This window comes from Cornus florida, unplaced genomic scaffold, assembly GCF_030987335.1.
Source record: "Cornus florida cultivar Cherokee Brave unplaced genomic scaffold, ASM3098733v1 CherokeeBrave_3.0.0_Hap2_Chr10, whole genome shotgun sequence".
NCBI classification, from domain to species: Eukaryota; Viridiplantae; Streptophyta; class Magnoliopsida; order Cornales; family Cornaceae; genus Cornus; species Cornus florida.
The window spans coordinates 80,572,818-80,587,376 of NW_026775580.1; the positions used below are offsets into that span (position 1 = coordinate 80,572,818).

Below are 14,559 nucleotides of genomic sequence, written 5' to 3' on the forward strand. Positions count from 1 at the left end.
AGCTGAATGTTTAATGTAGATATCAAAAAAGGCATTTAGTAAACCAAACATACCATATTTAATGGTATATCGTATACCTCTCAAATAAATAAATAAATAACTGACCAAACATAATAAAGTCTCACCATCTATCAACACTATATTTTAGTGGAAAGCATTCTGAGCAATTTCATTAATCTACACATCTATACAATTAAAACGCAGTGTACAAATTTCAAGCTTTACTTTCTACAATGCATCTAAGTGGGAGGATTTTCAAAATAGATAATAAAAAAAAAAAAGAATTGACCTTCCAATGTCCATCATAGCACAAGCAAAATGGTTTTTCTTATTAAATCACTACATTTAATATAGATGCCGGCTCTGGTACCGGACTTGGATTAATGTTTATGTTTTGCAGAGCTTTTCTTGTTATAATGTGGTTAATTCAGGTTATAGTCTTTACAAGACGTTAATGCTGATGCTGTGCTCACCTATTTTGGGCACCTTTTTGGTTTATTTTTGTTTGATGGAGATGGGGGTACTGTGTGTGTGTGTGCCTGTGTGTGTGGAATATATACGAATGGTAAACTAAAAACTATGAGCCACATAATCAATGAAGCCTTAAATTGTCTCCTTAAGTCAATGTGATCCAATTACTGGTGAAAGCATAGCTGGATGTTTAACGCGGATATCAAAAAAGGCATTTAGTAAACCAAACATACCACATGATATGCTATAATTTAATGGTATGATTTGGTATCTCTTATACCTCTCAAATAAATAAATAAACCGACCAAACATAATAGAGTCTCACCATCTATCAACACTATATTTTTGTGGAAAGCATTCTGAGCAATTTCATTAATCTACACATCTATACAATTAAAACGAAGTGTACAAATTTCAAGCTTTACTTTCTACAATGCATCTAAGTGGGAGGATTTTCAAAATATATAATATAAAAAAGAATTGATCGTCCAACGTCCATCATATCACAAAGTTGAATCCATTGCCAGACTGGGTTCTTCTCTAAACTTAAATACAAAACTCCATTTTCTTTTCTAAACCAGTGAAAAAGCTTCTGTTTCCTCCACTTCTTACCTCTGTTTCTACATTCAAACCAGGTCCAAGTCGAAGACACAAGCTTTTAACTGGCAATGAATTGCTTCTTATACCCGATTCAACATTTAGTTGCTTGGCTTCCTCCACTTCTTACCTCTGTTTATACTTTAACTGCCAAGGAATTTCTTCTTATACCCGATTCAAGGTATAGTTGGCTTGGCCCACTTGCAAGTACTAAACATGAAAATCACAGGCCGGGAGGTTCGACGGATTGTAAAACTAATATTAGTAAAGCTTCCACCTTGGAAGAAAATGCTAAAAAGGTCAGTTCGCCAATCTACATGTTTCCACCATCAGAACTGCTGCAGGCTTGATTCGGAAGGACACTGTTACCAAAATCACCATCCAAGCTCATTTGTTGGACTTCTTGAGGTGAGAGGATCTTGATGCATCGAACACAATTAACAAACTCCCTGAAATGCATTGAAGGACCAAACCAAACATGTTAATTGACATGGCCCATCTATTTTGATTAATTGGAGGTCTGAAAATCAGTTTAGATTTAATAATGCAGAACTAAAAAAACCAATGAAATATTGCTATAGGTAAAAAAATTGAGCATGGTGGCAGAAATTTGTAAGACTGATTTTATGGAAATATGCAAGTCCAAATGTGATTAGGAGAAGGCAATGCATGATAAAATGAAGCATATGCTGTCTCTATAGATACATTCACCTTTATGAGAATAAGGGAATGAGAGCAACTCAAGATTATTCAGGTATGATCTTTCATATTACCTTTATGGGAATAAGGGAATGCGAGCAACTCAGCTTCTCAAAGAGGAATAGTAAATTAAGAAATGTTAAAAAGTATTTTGTTTAGCCTTTTTCCATGGAGTAAGGTCTGATTTTGACATGCAGTTTTCTCAGGCAGCTTTTGACCAGTAGACATATAATTGATTTTGAACCAAGGTCATTTGTTGTTGTCATGTTCAAATTATTAAAAATGCATTGGAAGATGTGAGATTCTAAAAATTTAAGGTAAATTTAGTTTTTGGACTTACTCCCAAGGGTCATCCCCAACTAACAGCACATCATTCTCATGATCCACATACACAAGTTTCCAGCCTATTCTTTGTCGGTCCTCCAGCTGGCCCTCTACGCCAAACATACGAGCCAGATCTTGTTTAAGGTCCTCATATCCTGAATAACGAGCAATATCAATTGATCTCCCTACAGCTCCACGCTTGTACACCTTCACAAACAAACTTCCCAAATCAGAAAATGAGGCTAAAAAGAAGGGAATAAATACTATAGTTTCAATTGCTGCAATGTTTTCAACAACAAACCTTCGTATACGTCCGCAGCCGCTGAAGCTGTGGTGGTGGAGCCCAGGCACCCCTATTCAAGAAGCTACCATCGTTTATTGTGGAATCAATTGAATTGAAGGCTATATCTGGAACTCCAAATGACTGGGAAACCATTGACGATGAAAGTTCTGGTTGAGTATCTTTGGCGTTTTCATAGTGGGCAAACATGCCGCCTCCTGAAGAGAGATTATCTGAGAAATCTTTCCCTGAACCCACCATACCCTTTGCATCCAAAGGGTCAGGAATCATGGGCATATCCAATTGATTCTCAATGTTCTCTCTAAATGGAACATTGTACCTGGGATCACCCTGAACTTCCCCAAATTGACTTGTATCTCTAAACAACATTGCTTGTGGATTAAAAGACAATGGGTTGTTGTTCTGCTGTAAATGGACATCATTCTGAGAAATACAAACTGAAGTTGCCGACGATGATGTCTCCAAGTAATCCATCTGGGCTACACCAGCATTGGGGTATGTTGGTGGGATGAAAAATGATTGGTTTTGATTCTCGGAAATTTTCACTGAAGGCTTGATATCAGGTTTTTGCTGCAAATCTTTAACTAAGTTAACATTAGAAGGCATGGTCTCTAAACCACTGGAACTCAAAAGAGTAACAGCAGACTTAGTTGTCTCCTCCCCCGTGGTTATGCTTCGGGGGACCTTGCTGTTCATGATGGGTTGAATTGAATTTGGACAATTGTTTGTGGAAGGTGAAGTGGAACAAGAGGGAACATCATCAGTAACACCAGACTGCCCCAAACCAGTTCCTGTCAATAAACTGCTCCCAGCTCTGGAGAGATGATTGGTAGTTGAAGATTGGGCGTGTCCCGCTTGCCCAGGAAATTCAGGCAACATGCCAGGTTGCTGCTGCGGCTGGAACTTTGGTTGCTGGGTTGGATGGGAAAACAGAACATTTGTTTGGCTATTATTCTTTGTCATCTGCTGCGGGATATCGTGTGACTGAGGAAGAGAAGTTGCTGCTGCTTGAGGCATATCCAGCATTTGGCTAGGCGTTGCATACCTAGAAAAGCTCTGAGATACATTTAACAGCTGTTTCTGTTGATCTTGGACTTGAGTAAGTTGAGGAGGCTGTTGCAGTGTAGACTGCTGGGCTAAAAGTGCTTGCTGTTGCTGCTGAAGCTTCTGCAAAAGTTGATACTGGATCTGATTCTCGGACATTTGCAACTGTTGGTTTACTTGATCAGGCAGCTGGGATGGAATTAAGTTCTGTTGTTGGTTCTGACCCACAATTTGTTGCTGTTGCAGCTGCTGCAGGCTCTGAGGATGGTTGCTGTGAAGCTGATGGTTTTGAATAGGTGGCTGCTGAAGAATATTCTTATTTTGAACAAGAGCCTGTGACTGCAGAATTTGCGCCTGAACTTGCATCGAGGCTAGTGTTTGATTAATCATATTTTGTTTTGGCTGCTGTGTTACATCAGCCAACTGTTTTTGCGGCTGCAAAATCGAACTTAATGGGTTCAATGAGGCAGCCGGCAGCTTTTGGAGCTGGTCAAGCTGAGCTTGCTGGATAGACCTCTGGGCATTGAACTGTAAGTTGTTTTGCTGAGGGATTTCCGGTGTAGGCAATCCTAATTGATGCGCCAGATCTGCCCCAGCACGGTTTTGCTGAACAGGCCCAGATGAGGAATGCAGATAATTTGGCTGCATCGAGTTACCCAGGGAAGGGTTTTGCTGCATGTTCATCCACTGGAATAAGCTTAGGCCAGGGAGAGCTTGGGGATCTTTCATGCCGATATCATCACCAAGCCAAGGCATTGTCCTCTTAAATAGGCTCTCAAAATCAGAAGATTCATCATCTGCAAAGATTAACATAATGGTAGATTGTTAGATATCCTCCTACAATAGTTCAGCCTTCAATATCCAGATAACTGCTGAGCTGAAAAGTGACTTTTTCCTACATAAGCATCTTCAACCTTTTAATCATGACCTTGTGACATTTGACACCATGCACCATTCAAGGACCACAACAAAAGGCCAAAGCTTTCGGGAAAATTACATGTTAGCCCTTGTTTTTAATTGAGTTGGACCATTAAGCTCTATAAAATTTTATTAGGATAATGAAATCGTAGTTAAAAGAATATTTCTAATTAAGTTCACAAGTCTACTAAAAATAACTTTTTCCAATACTACCCTTTCTCTTTAAAATAGCAACAAAAACAAAATTATCTTGATCTATTTTTTATAAAACATAGTCTAATTTTTTTATAAATTTACTATTGCCTTTTGAAATAATTGTACTGAAAAAATGTGAAGTAGGAAAAATTTGAAAACAATTAATCATTGATTATTGATGAATATACTACATAAAAAAAATCATGGAACTTTTTTATGCATGTTAAATAAACCCCAAAGAGTGAAAGTTAATTAATTTGTAAAATATCTTAGGGAATTCCTAATTAGGTGGCTATGTGCTTTTTCATTGATATATTGTAAATTGATATCAGTTAAAAATTTAGATATAAAGGGCTTAATTAGAATTTTAATAATAAAAGAAAGGTAGTGTTGGAGAAAATTCATTACTTGATAGAGTTTTGAACTTAGTTGAAAATATTTATCAAAATTATGACTTTGTTGTTCTAATAAATTTTTATAGGACTTATTGGTCTTTGTAACTAAAAAGCAGGACTACTATGTAATTTTTCCTATTATAATTGGATCAGCTGATGGCATCCACTTTTATCTAGGATAACTTCTTGGTGGATCCACTTATTTGAAAGGGTCAACCCACTATTGGAAAGAGTCAACCCACTATAATCAAACATCCGAAGGGGGCCTAGTTAAGAGGGGTACCCTAAGTCCCTAACACAACATGCTTAGGTGAGATCCAACCAACAATATTATTTCAATAATTTGATTGAAACAAAAAGATAAAAATATTATAGCAAAAGGTAAATAAAATGAATGCCCTGCAGTATTATATCTTCTATTGTTCTACCTGGCATTCCTGGTTGCCTGGGACGCTTTGATCTGAAAAACGAGGGAGTCGGGCAGATGAAAAAGGGAGCTGTTACAGGTTCAATCTCCCAAATTGAGACTCGGTTGCGCCTTTCTCCAGCAGTTGACTCGTCCCAACCAACCTACTCAAGAACAAAGATTTACAGAAATGGACAATATTACTAAACAGGTAAAACCTACTAGTCCTCTCCACGCCAATGTAAAGATAATTTTTTTAAAAAAAATAAATATATAAATAAATAAAATTAACACAAAGATGCCACAATATCTACCTGCAAGTTTCGCCATTGAGAGTTTTTCCATCTTACGGGATCCAGATCACTGATACCTGTGATTGTACCCATATACCTGCAGAACAGTTGCTTCTTTCTTTTAATCAAATTGGAACTCACTCTTTAAGTTGTTGGGACCAAACCATATTAGGTATTCTGATTCTTAATATCATATGCCAAACCAGGTTGATTGTTGACATTTCCAAAGGACTCAAACATAATTTACCTTCTCGTTAATTAGGAAAAAAATAATTACCTTCTTGTTCCAGATTCTTCAGTTTCAAACATCATCCGAAAGCGCATGCCAAGGGATATTTGGTTGCTGCACGCTGCTTTGTAGTACTTGGCAAAAGGAATGACAAATTCAGATGGACTAGCCCTGCATATACAAAATCATCTCAGAATTTTCTCAAAAGAAGCAATGTAATTCCGACAAATAATGACTAGCATGATTGACTGCAATGTCCCACTACTCATTAGGAACCTTGCATCTTCTACGACTTGAGCAATTCAAAAGAAAATAACAACAAACAAATGGGAAATCAAACCTTGGATTATAAAAGATGGTAAATGGGCTATTATTAGCAGCTGCATGGGCTGCTGCTGCTAGGATCCCGATATGCATACTATCACTTGACAATACTGATGATGATAAATTGGTAGGCTGCCTGTTAGCCCGTCTAATACCCAAGAGAAGCTGCTGCTTTTCATCCCTGCTCACGACCAACATAAACAATAAGGTTCATGCAAAAAAATCCAACTGGAAAAAGCATATGCTTGCATAAAGCCATAACGCTTTTATCATGATCAGAAAATTGCTATTAACCTAAATCTGAAACTTAGCAGTTCAAACTAGAAAGCTTCTAAAACTCAATTGCATTACCTTATAAATAGGACCGAGTCACCTGCAAAAAGCCTCTTTCCACTAACAAATAGGCTCCATCCCGTTGTAAGTAAATGACGTTTTGGTTGCCCTGCATTATGAAGGGCAAGACATTTTAAATATTCGTAAACAAAATAGCAAAGAGGTTTAATAATAACAGGGAATGTTCCAATGAGTTTTAAATAATGAGCTTGAATGGCAACATGATTAACCTACCACGATAGATATGACGAAAAGTCCATACATTATCATGCAAATCCCTGGCTACAAGCTCTTGAGCAGGTGGTTGCATAGAGAAATCCTAGAAAGAAGTAAGAATGTTGACTTCCTCAGACAAATAATTTTAAGATTAAAGTAACAAATAGTCAAATACTGCCACGAGAAAATTTGCTTACAAGGGGAGGGAAAATCTTTTCTGCAGCACGACGGGGTACAGAGAAACCTCCATGAGTGCTTGTATCGCTTGCTGTCAAAGTTTTACAAAAGAATTCTGTTTGAGGTTTATTTGCCTTCGTGGAAAGATCTGATCTCAACAATGCATCCTTGTCAAACTGCATATGAGTAAAAAAAAAAATCTGTTTAAAGTTGGCAACTCCTCCCATGCAGGTATAATTGACTTACATTTCCAAAATTTCTAGATATTAAGGGGAGCACTTTGCTAAGTCTTTTTTGAGATCTATATTTTCTTGTTTTCTGGTTATTTTGTTTTACAATATATATGCACACACATTCAGAATACAAAATGGTAAGTTATATTACAGTAGGTCCTTACAGAAGGAACTGGTTGTAGCGTCATCTGCGCATATACTTCATCTGTCTCTGTATCCGCCTAGGAAGTCATACATAAAGAAAATTAGAACAATTAAAATTACTAGTTAGCATTAAAGAAAATAAAACCAGATAAACTGATTCATACATGCAGTGTAACATTGTGAAGGAGGCAAAGTATCTTTGATGGAAGATTTGGATAGCTCGGGATTTGAGCATCCACATCCTTCTTCATAGATGCTGCAACCTAAAAAATGGGAAATTTTCGCATGCAATGAGGATAGGCATTTATTCAAAGGGGAAATCAGAAGAGGCAAAAAGAAAATTTCCATTGATTTCAACAAGTATAGCCAAATATGACACTGAGCTTGTTCCATGATTGAACTGCAACAAAATTTTTAATTGGCATGAAACACCCGAGGCTTTAAATTTTGACTTTGTTCAAACAAATAATGAATTGGATTAGTTCTTGTCACGTATAAGACTGTAGAGGATAATAGTAAATAAATTCCACGTGCCTTAATCAGCAGCTTAACTCATACCCTATATATTTCGATAAAACAAAAACAATTGCAAGTATATATATGTCAACACAAATCTACATCGGTCCTTAATCTATATTCCCCATGGAAAGCCAAGTGACTACACTGCTATTTATCTATGTTTACTTCTATCCCCTAAATGCAGATTTGATGGGTAATTAATTCGTATTAACTACGAAACTGTGTCATTATTAATTGATTGAGCATATATATTGATACTACTAACAACAACAAAAAGGCCGTTGACTTTTGAAACCGATTGACCGGCAGACTAAATTTTTATTAAGTGGCACCCGTGTTCAGAAAAAGGCACATATTGGACATGGAAGGATATCGCGATGAACTGGTCCTTCAAAATTGTAATTGTAAATCTGATAATTTGCTGTTCTCCATTGAAAATACTACATCACTGCATAATCAACACAACTCCAACTAGGACTAAAAGGTAATTTGACAATACAAAAATACCCCATATGGTCAAAACACACAACCGCCACGCATTAGCAAATTCCAGACTATTTTTTTCCTTACTTTCTGTTCATTCCATCATTCAGCCAACTACTTTAAGCAAACTTTAACAACAGCGCACAATAGAAGTAACCCTAAACATTTGTAGTAAGTAATCAGACAAGATAAACGGCAGGTATGTGGTGAATGTTAAGCGGATTCACCCTAACGGCTCAAGATAGCAAGAATGCATACACACATATATAATCAGACCTGTTCGCTGTGGCCTTGTGGGAAGTAGACGACGTGGGTCCCAGCAGCCGGTAGGTTGACCAGAGGTCCGGCGCACGCTTGCCATAGCTCCGGGTTTATGCTCTTCTTCTCTCCTGATTACACAAGGATCAGTAAATCCTTGTTTGGTTGGCGAGAAAAAAGTAAAAGGAAAATGAAATAAAATATGAAAAACTTGGAAATGCTACAGTAACTGTCGCTTGAACTGAACGAGTCACGAGATTACATAGTTTCCATATTTACTCCGAAAACGTATTTTACTTGGGAAAATTTCAGCTAGGATTATAATTAGAGGACAAGAAGGTCCGACAAAGCCGGAACAAATAGAACAAAGAGGAAAAGACAAATATACAGCTTATTACGCGATCGATACAATGAATCTTCCAATGTCTCTAAATCTAACGTACAAAGAGAGAAAGAGAGAGAGAAGGGGGTTGAATCTCACCTTCGCTGGGATTGGTTGTTGCCGTCGCCATTGCAGCGCCTGCACAGTTCGCCGGCGTCTTCATTCAGCCGATTCCGGCGACCGTCCCTCGCGATTCACCGCCGAAGCAGAAAATTATTGGGGACTCTCACGGGTAGTTCATCACCCAGTGACTTTCCGATGCTTTCTCCGGCGAAAACAAAAAATAGAAAACACAATCTCACCAATTGAACCACCAAGATAGGAGCTTCGAGTAGCTCTTCTTCGCTATGATAAGTACACGGATTTGAAGATGTAGAGAACAAAGAATAAAACTGTGGATTCCTTAGCTAAAAAATGGATTTTTCTGAGATATTTTCCAAGAAAAGGGCAGAAAAAAGATACAGGTCTGAATCTCCCGGCGAGCTGTTGTTTTCCGGCGAAGACGCGCCGGAAAAAGTTGTGGTAACGGGTTGCCGGAAAAGTAGCCGACAAGAGAAAGACCGGAGGAGCTTTGAAAAAGGAGAGTTTGCCGACTTTGCAGAGACCAAATGCTGCAGCTTTGCCCCCTATTTTCCACTACAACTATCAGACATCTCTCTCTCTCTTCCTCCTAGTTCTTCCCCCCTCACCACATTTTACTTCTCTCTCCTAAAATTTTTCGCTCTCTCTCTCTCTCTACTTTTCTATCTCTCTACTCAATTCTGTGTCCCCCGAGTCTCTCTCTCTCTACTCGAGATGGGATGGGACCGGGTAATGCTGAATCTATTAACTAAAGACCATGAGTTAATCCTTAATTTTAACAGGGTTATCTTTCTCAAACCATGACGATTTTTCAGTTCCCAAATTACCCCTTTCCCTCTTTTATTTATTTATTTTTACCTACCCACTCTTTTCAATTAACCAAACCACAAGCAACAAAAATAGACAAATAATCTCTCTCTAAGGGCTTGCTTTTTTTTAACCATTACATTATAATCTTTTCTTCTGTTTTTTTCCTATTATGATCTGATATGACCGTATTGAGACCGTGTATATATATTTTTCTTCCTTACCTTTTCTATTTTTTTTATCATTATTATTTTTATAACTAACCTGATTACTATAAACTTTTGGATAATTTGTAAACTCCAAATATATACAACTACCTGTAAACTTCACATATTATTTAAATGTAAGTGTTAATGAGCTTTATGAAAATCTTAAAAACCATTAATGAAATGAAAAGGATTCATGTATTTCTAATTTTGCTGTTGGGCAAAAATGTTTATTTTATAGTTTAGGGAAATATTTAATTACTCCATGAAATGATATATTTGGAAAATAATATTAGCAGTACAAAAATAAGTTTGAGACGCTCTATTTCTTTTGATTTTTAGATTCAATAAATGAAGTGACAGAGACTTTTTTGGGACCTCAATATTGAGTTCATGTTCTATACTTTAGTTATGACGACTCCTTTTTTATCCAGTCGGCTAAATTTGTTAATTAGCAGTCGATTTGGAGGTCTCCAAGCATGTTAAAACAATTCAGTATTATATATACTATGTATAGAATTTATCATATTGATTGGAGTCATGTTATTGAAATCACAAGCACTTTACAAATATATATATGTGTGCGTGCGTGTGTGAATTTGGATATTGTTATGTCAAATCAATTATAAAGAACGTTAGAATAAATACAGTTAAATATACATGTAAAAATATTTGGATTAAGGTATTTTTATCTAAAAATTCAATCTTTACATCTTAAAAAATACTTTGTTACTTTAAAGTGCGACAGGTATGCTGATGATGTAAAAAAAAAAAAAAAAATTTAAAATTAGACTAGGTCAACATTGATTGATATCTAATTTTACAATTTCATGCATTAATTAATTAATCCAATTAAATAAATGACATAATAATAAGTGTCATTAATCCAATTAAATTTTGACATAATAATAATTTTTATCATAAATCATTTTAAAACAAGTGTCATCACCATCTTTTCAATGAAAATAAAGACATAATAGTTAGCCGTAATAGATCAAAATAAAACATTTTAATTAAATGCCATAGAGAGGTGGTTTTCCATTCCATGTACTTAACGTAAATTTTTTTCAGTATACAATAGAAAATACTTGCCTCCGGCAAAATAAGTAAGAATGTTTTTCTGATATTAACGTGGACTAATAAAAATATAATGTGTGTTAAAAAAATTTTAAAATAATTAATAAAAAATGTTTGAATTTTTTTCCAAATCATCCAAAAGAAAATATGTATATATATATTTTCCTCGTGCGTTTGAAATTATCTATTGCAAACCCTTCATATTGCAATCGGTTATAGAAGAAGTTAAACAATTAGCCCAAACATGGTAAATTAACCACAATTATAAGACTCCAATTATCAATGGAGTTTAAGGAAATCAATTTGGTTTCAAATTGCAACAAGTGATGATAAATTTCAAAATTTTGGATGCCACTAGAATTATGCGTATTTATTAATTGCTCAACTTCTTGAGTCATCTAGAGATAGGATTGCAACAGAGATGGCAGGCAACGAATTTAACGACTTGAATCATCTCTAAAGATTGAATGTAAAAGATTAGGATTTGGGAATGAAGGAGGTGGTAAATAGTGGAGGTGGTGGATGGCGGAAGAGAGGATTAATATTAGGGTTTCAAGATTGGGGATATGGTGGGCATCAATAGGGATTTGGTGAGAAGAGATAATGAATCGTGAGTTAATGAGAGGAAGAGCCCGCTACCAAGTCTCACACATGTGTGAGATAAATCCTCTTTCTTTTTAGATGACCCCGTGAAAAGATCCTAATGATTCAGGTTTAATATTTTAATTTTTTTTTAACACATGTCATATTGTTATTGGTCCATATCAACATCAAAAGGAGAGCCTTACTTATGGGACTTAAGGTAAACTTTTTCCTTTATAATAATAGTAAATTCAAAGGCAGAGATGTCAATGTTAAATGACTATTTTGTGTATTAATAGGCATATATTTCTTGTGTTGTAGATAGAGATTAGATATGATATCTTAATTTCAAATGATCAATTCTCAACAAAATATAAAATATATTTAAAATTTTGGTTTAAGAGTTCGAATAATCTTCAATAAACATTCATAATATTGGACATTTATTGATAATAAACTTCTCACATTTACAATGTGGCTAAAATTTTTTTATGTAATTAGATGAGTATTACAACAAACATACATTGAGATTTTTTTTTTTTTAATCTAATTGGAGAGTTACAAAATTCTTTAAAAAAAGTAATGGCCATGGTCGGGGCGGAGCAACAATTCCAATTCGGGGGTATCGTGCAAAAATAAAATAAAATAAAAATAATGATAATTTTAGATAGTAAAAAAAGAAAAATGACATAACTTTGAAAATATATATATAGAATTAGTTGGTGATGGAAGGAATGAAGTTTTACCTTTTTAAGGAAATTAATGAAATTTAAAAAGAAAGAGAAAAATAAGAAAAATATTGAAAAACTAAAATATTATATATAAATATATATATGTAAAAAAAATTACAAAAATCACTATATATAATATAATAGGCAGCCAGACGCGCGCGGGGGGCTACCGTAGACACAAAAAGGATAAATAAATAAAATAAACAAAAAAAAATAAAAAGTAACGGCCATGGTAATATAAAGGTTGGTGAGGGGTAACTTTGTGTCAAGTCTTCAAAACTTCAATGGGATCTCCATTATTAGAACTGGGAGAGTTAGTGCTGGCTTGATTTAGCATGCGAACAATAAGGATAAAACCCTTTTTAAGTTGATACAATGATTAAAGATCGAATTAAAATTAAGTGTGTTTTAAGAAACTTAATTACACTCTCTCTCTCTCTCCCCCCCCCCCCCCCCCCCCACCCTCCCTGTGGGTCTAATAACTACATGACCTGCCAAACCATGTTGGCGGCTACGGGCCCCACGTGCATCTGCGACGTTGACATCTCTAGCTTGCTTTTATTGCCATTCTTTTGTTTTTGAGCCCCTACTCTTTATTCAATTTAACTCTATACTTGGTATAGTTTGTAGTTTTCTAAAACCCCACAAAATATCTAAATGTTGTTCATATAAGCCCTTGTAGTACTTAGATGTTGTCAGTACTGTTATTTATTATGCCATTTAAGCGAGGTGAAAAGCTTCTCACGTTTTATTTTATAACAAGATATGAACTGGGCTTTTATTTTTAAAAAATCACAAATTTATTTATTTATTTATTTAAATTTTTTTTTTTTGTTACAAACAATCTCGTAAGCCAACTGGCTTCTAGACTAAGAGCATCATGTTTAAACACTCAACTTTTAAATATTTTAATATTAAAGTTCTATATGTCACCTTGTCAATATAATATGTTTTTTTTTTGGTAGTTAAGCAGCACCAATTAAGACGACAAATTTTTTTTAAGTTGATGCAATATATAACTTCTTGAATCTTGGGAATATTAATTTATCATGACGTAATTAGGTTAGTTAGTTTAATTAGGTTAGAATTTTTTTTTATTTGTAAATTATTTGCATTTGAATGAAAATAATATTATGACAATTACATGTTTACGTTAGAGGTGACAAAGTTTGACACGATCCAATAACACGATTCGAATACGACACGAGTTAAACGGGTTTAGGTTGACCTTAAACGGGTCAACACGATTAACCCGTTTATTTAATCATTTCATATTTGAATTTAAGATATTAACCCGTGTAACCCGTTTAACTATACTGTCATAAACAAATTTTTGTTTAAATTCTAAAATAACTATCTAAACTTATACTTTATAATTTATTCTTTTGTACATCGTAAATTATTTAGTAATTTGGTTGAAATGAAACTTATATTTTTTTAGTATTTAATGTTTAATCGAGTATTATTAATAAGTTAAATACTAAAATATTTTATTTTTATTTAACATGTCATTAAACGGGTTACACGTGTAACCCGTTTAATAAACAGGTCGGGTTAGTGTTGAGGGTTCTTGACACAATTATCAAACTAGTCGTGTTCGGAATAAGCTGTTTAGTAGAATATCCTTAAATCAACTCTACACGATTATGATCCACGAACACGAATTGCCACTCCAAATTTAAATTGGAAATGTTTGAATTACTTCCAAAATTTTATTAATATGTAAAATTATTTAATCAAAATTAATGATGATGTATGACGACACTTAACAATGACTTTCTTAATTTTATTTATATATTAAAAAATGATTATTATATATATTTAGAACATGAAAAAGTTGTTGAATTACATATACAACTCCAAATAAGGAAGAAAAAAAACAGGTTATAGCACGAAGTGTGATTTTTCGACGTAGGCGGACCAAAGAGGGAGAACGCTCTAATTTATATTTTAGGGATAATTTCACTAACACCCCCAGTAATTTGGCCAAATATCAGTCTAAAATATCTTTCGAAAATAACTATCAATTAGGTCCAATTTTGTTTTTCCATTACTGCCTCCGTTAAAAACGTGTGAAAAGACATGTTTGCCCCTAATTTTTTAATCACATTTATAAAATTACAAATTATATATA

The 14,559-nt window shown here is 34.7% G+C and overlaps 1 protein-coding gene across 1 annotated transcript; it reads right to left on the reverse strand.

Annotated features, from left to right (window-relative positions):
- Positions 1 to 685: 685 nt before the first annotated feature.
- LOC132278938 (auxin response factor 19-like) lies at positions 686 to 9,742 on the reverse strand. The gene is made up of 14 exons (XM_059780844.1): positions 9,041 to 9,742; positions 8,578 to 8,690; positions 7,464 to 7,562; positions 7,320 to 7,376; positions 6,943 to 7,098; positions 6,764 to 6,848; positions 6,548 to 6,638; positions 6,213 to 6,377; positions 5,921 to 6,043; positions 5,665 to 5,740; positions 5,373 to 5,514; positions 2,393 to 4,233; positions 2,108 to 2,298; positions 686 to 1,517 (listed from the first exon to the last, which is right to left on the reverse strand). The coding sequence occupies exons 1-14, from the start codon at positions 9,102 to 9,104 to the stop codon at positions 1,382 to 1,384; spliced, it is 3,339 nt and encodes a 1,112-aa protein (XP_059636827.1). The 5' UTR covers positions 9,105 to 9,742; the 3' UTR covers positions 686 to 1,381.
- Positions 9,743 to 14,559: the final 4,817 nt, after the last annotated feature.

What these genes read in the sequence shown, in the direction of transcription:
- LOC132278938 (XM_059780844.1), bottom strand. Translation starts at nt 9,104, where the DNA reads ATGAAGACGCCGGCGAACTGTGCAGGCGCTGCAATGGCGACGGCAACA. An exon ending in AAAAGATTTTCCCTCCCCTT is followed by an intron (nt 6,849 to 6,942) that starts GTAAGCAAATTT and finishes ACTTCTTTCTAG; the next exon opens with GATTTCTCTATGCAACCACC. An exon ending in CTCAATGGCGAAACTTGCAG is followed by an intron (nt 5,515 to 5,664) that starts GTAGATATTGTG and finishes GTTCTTGAGTAG; the next exon opens with GTTGGTTGGGACGAGTCAAC.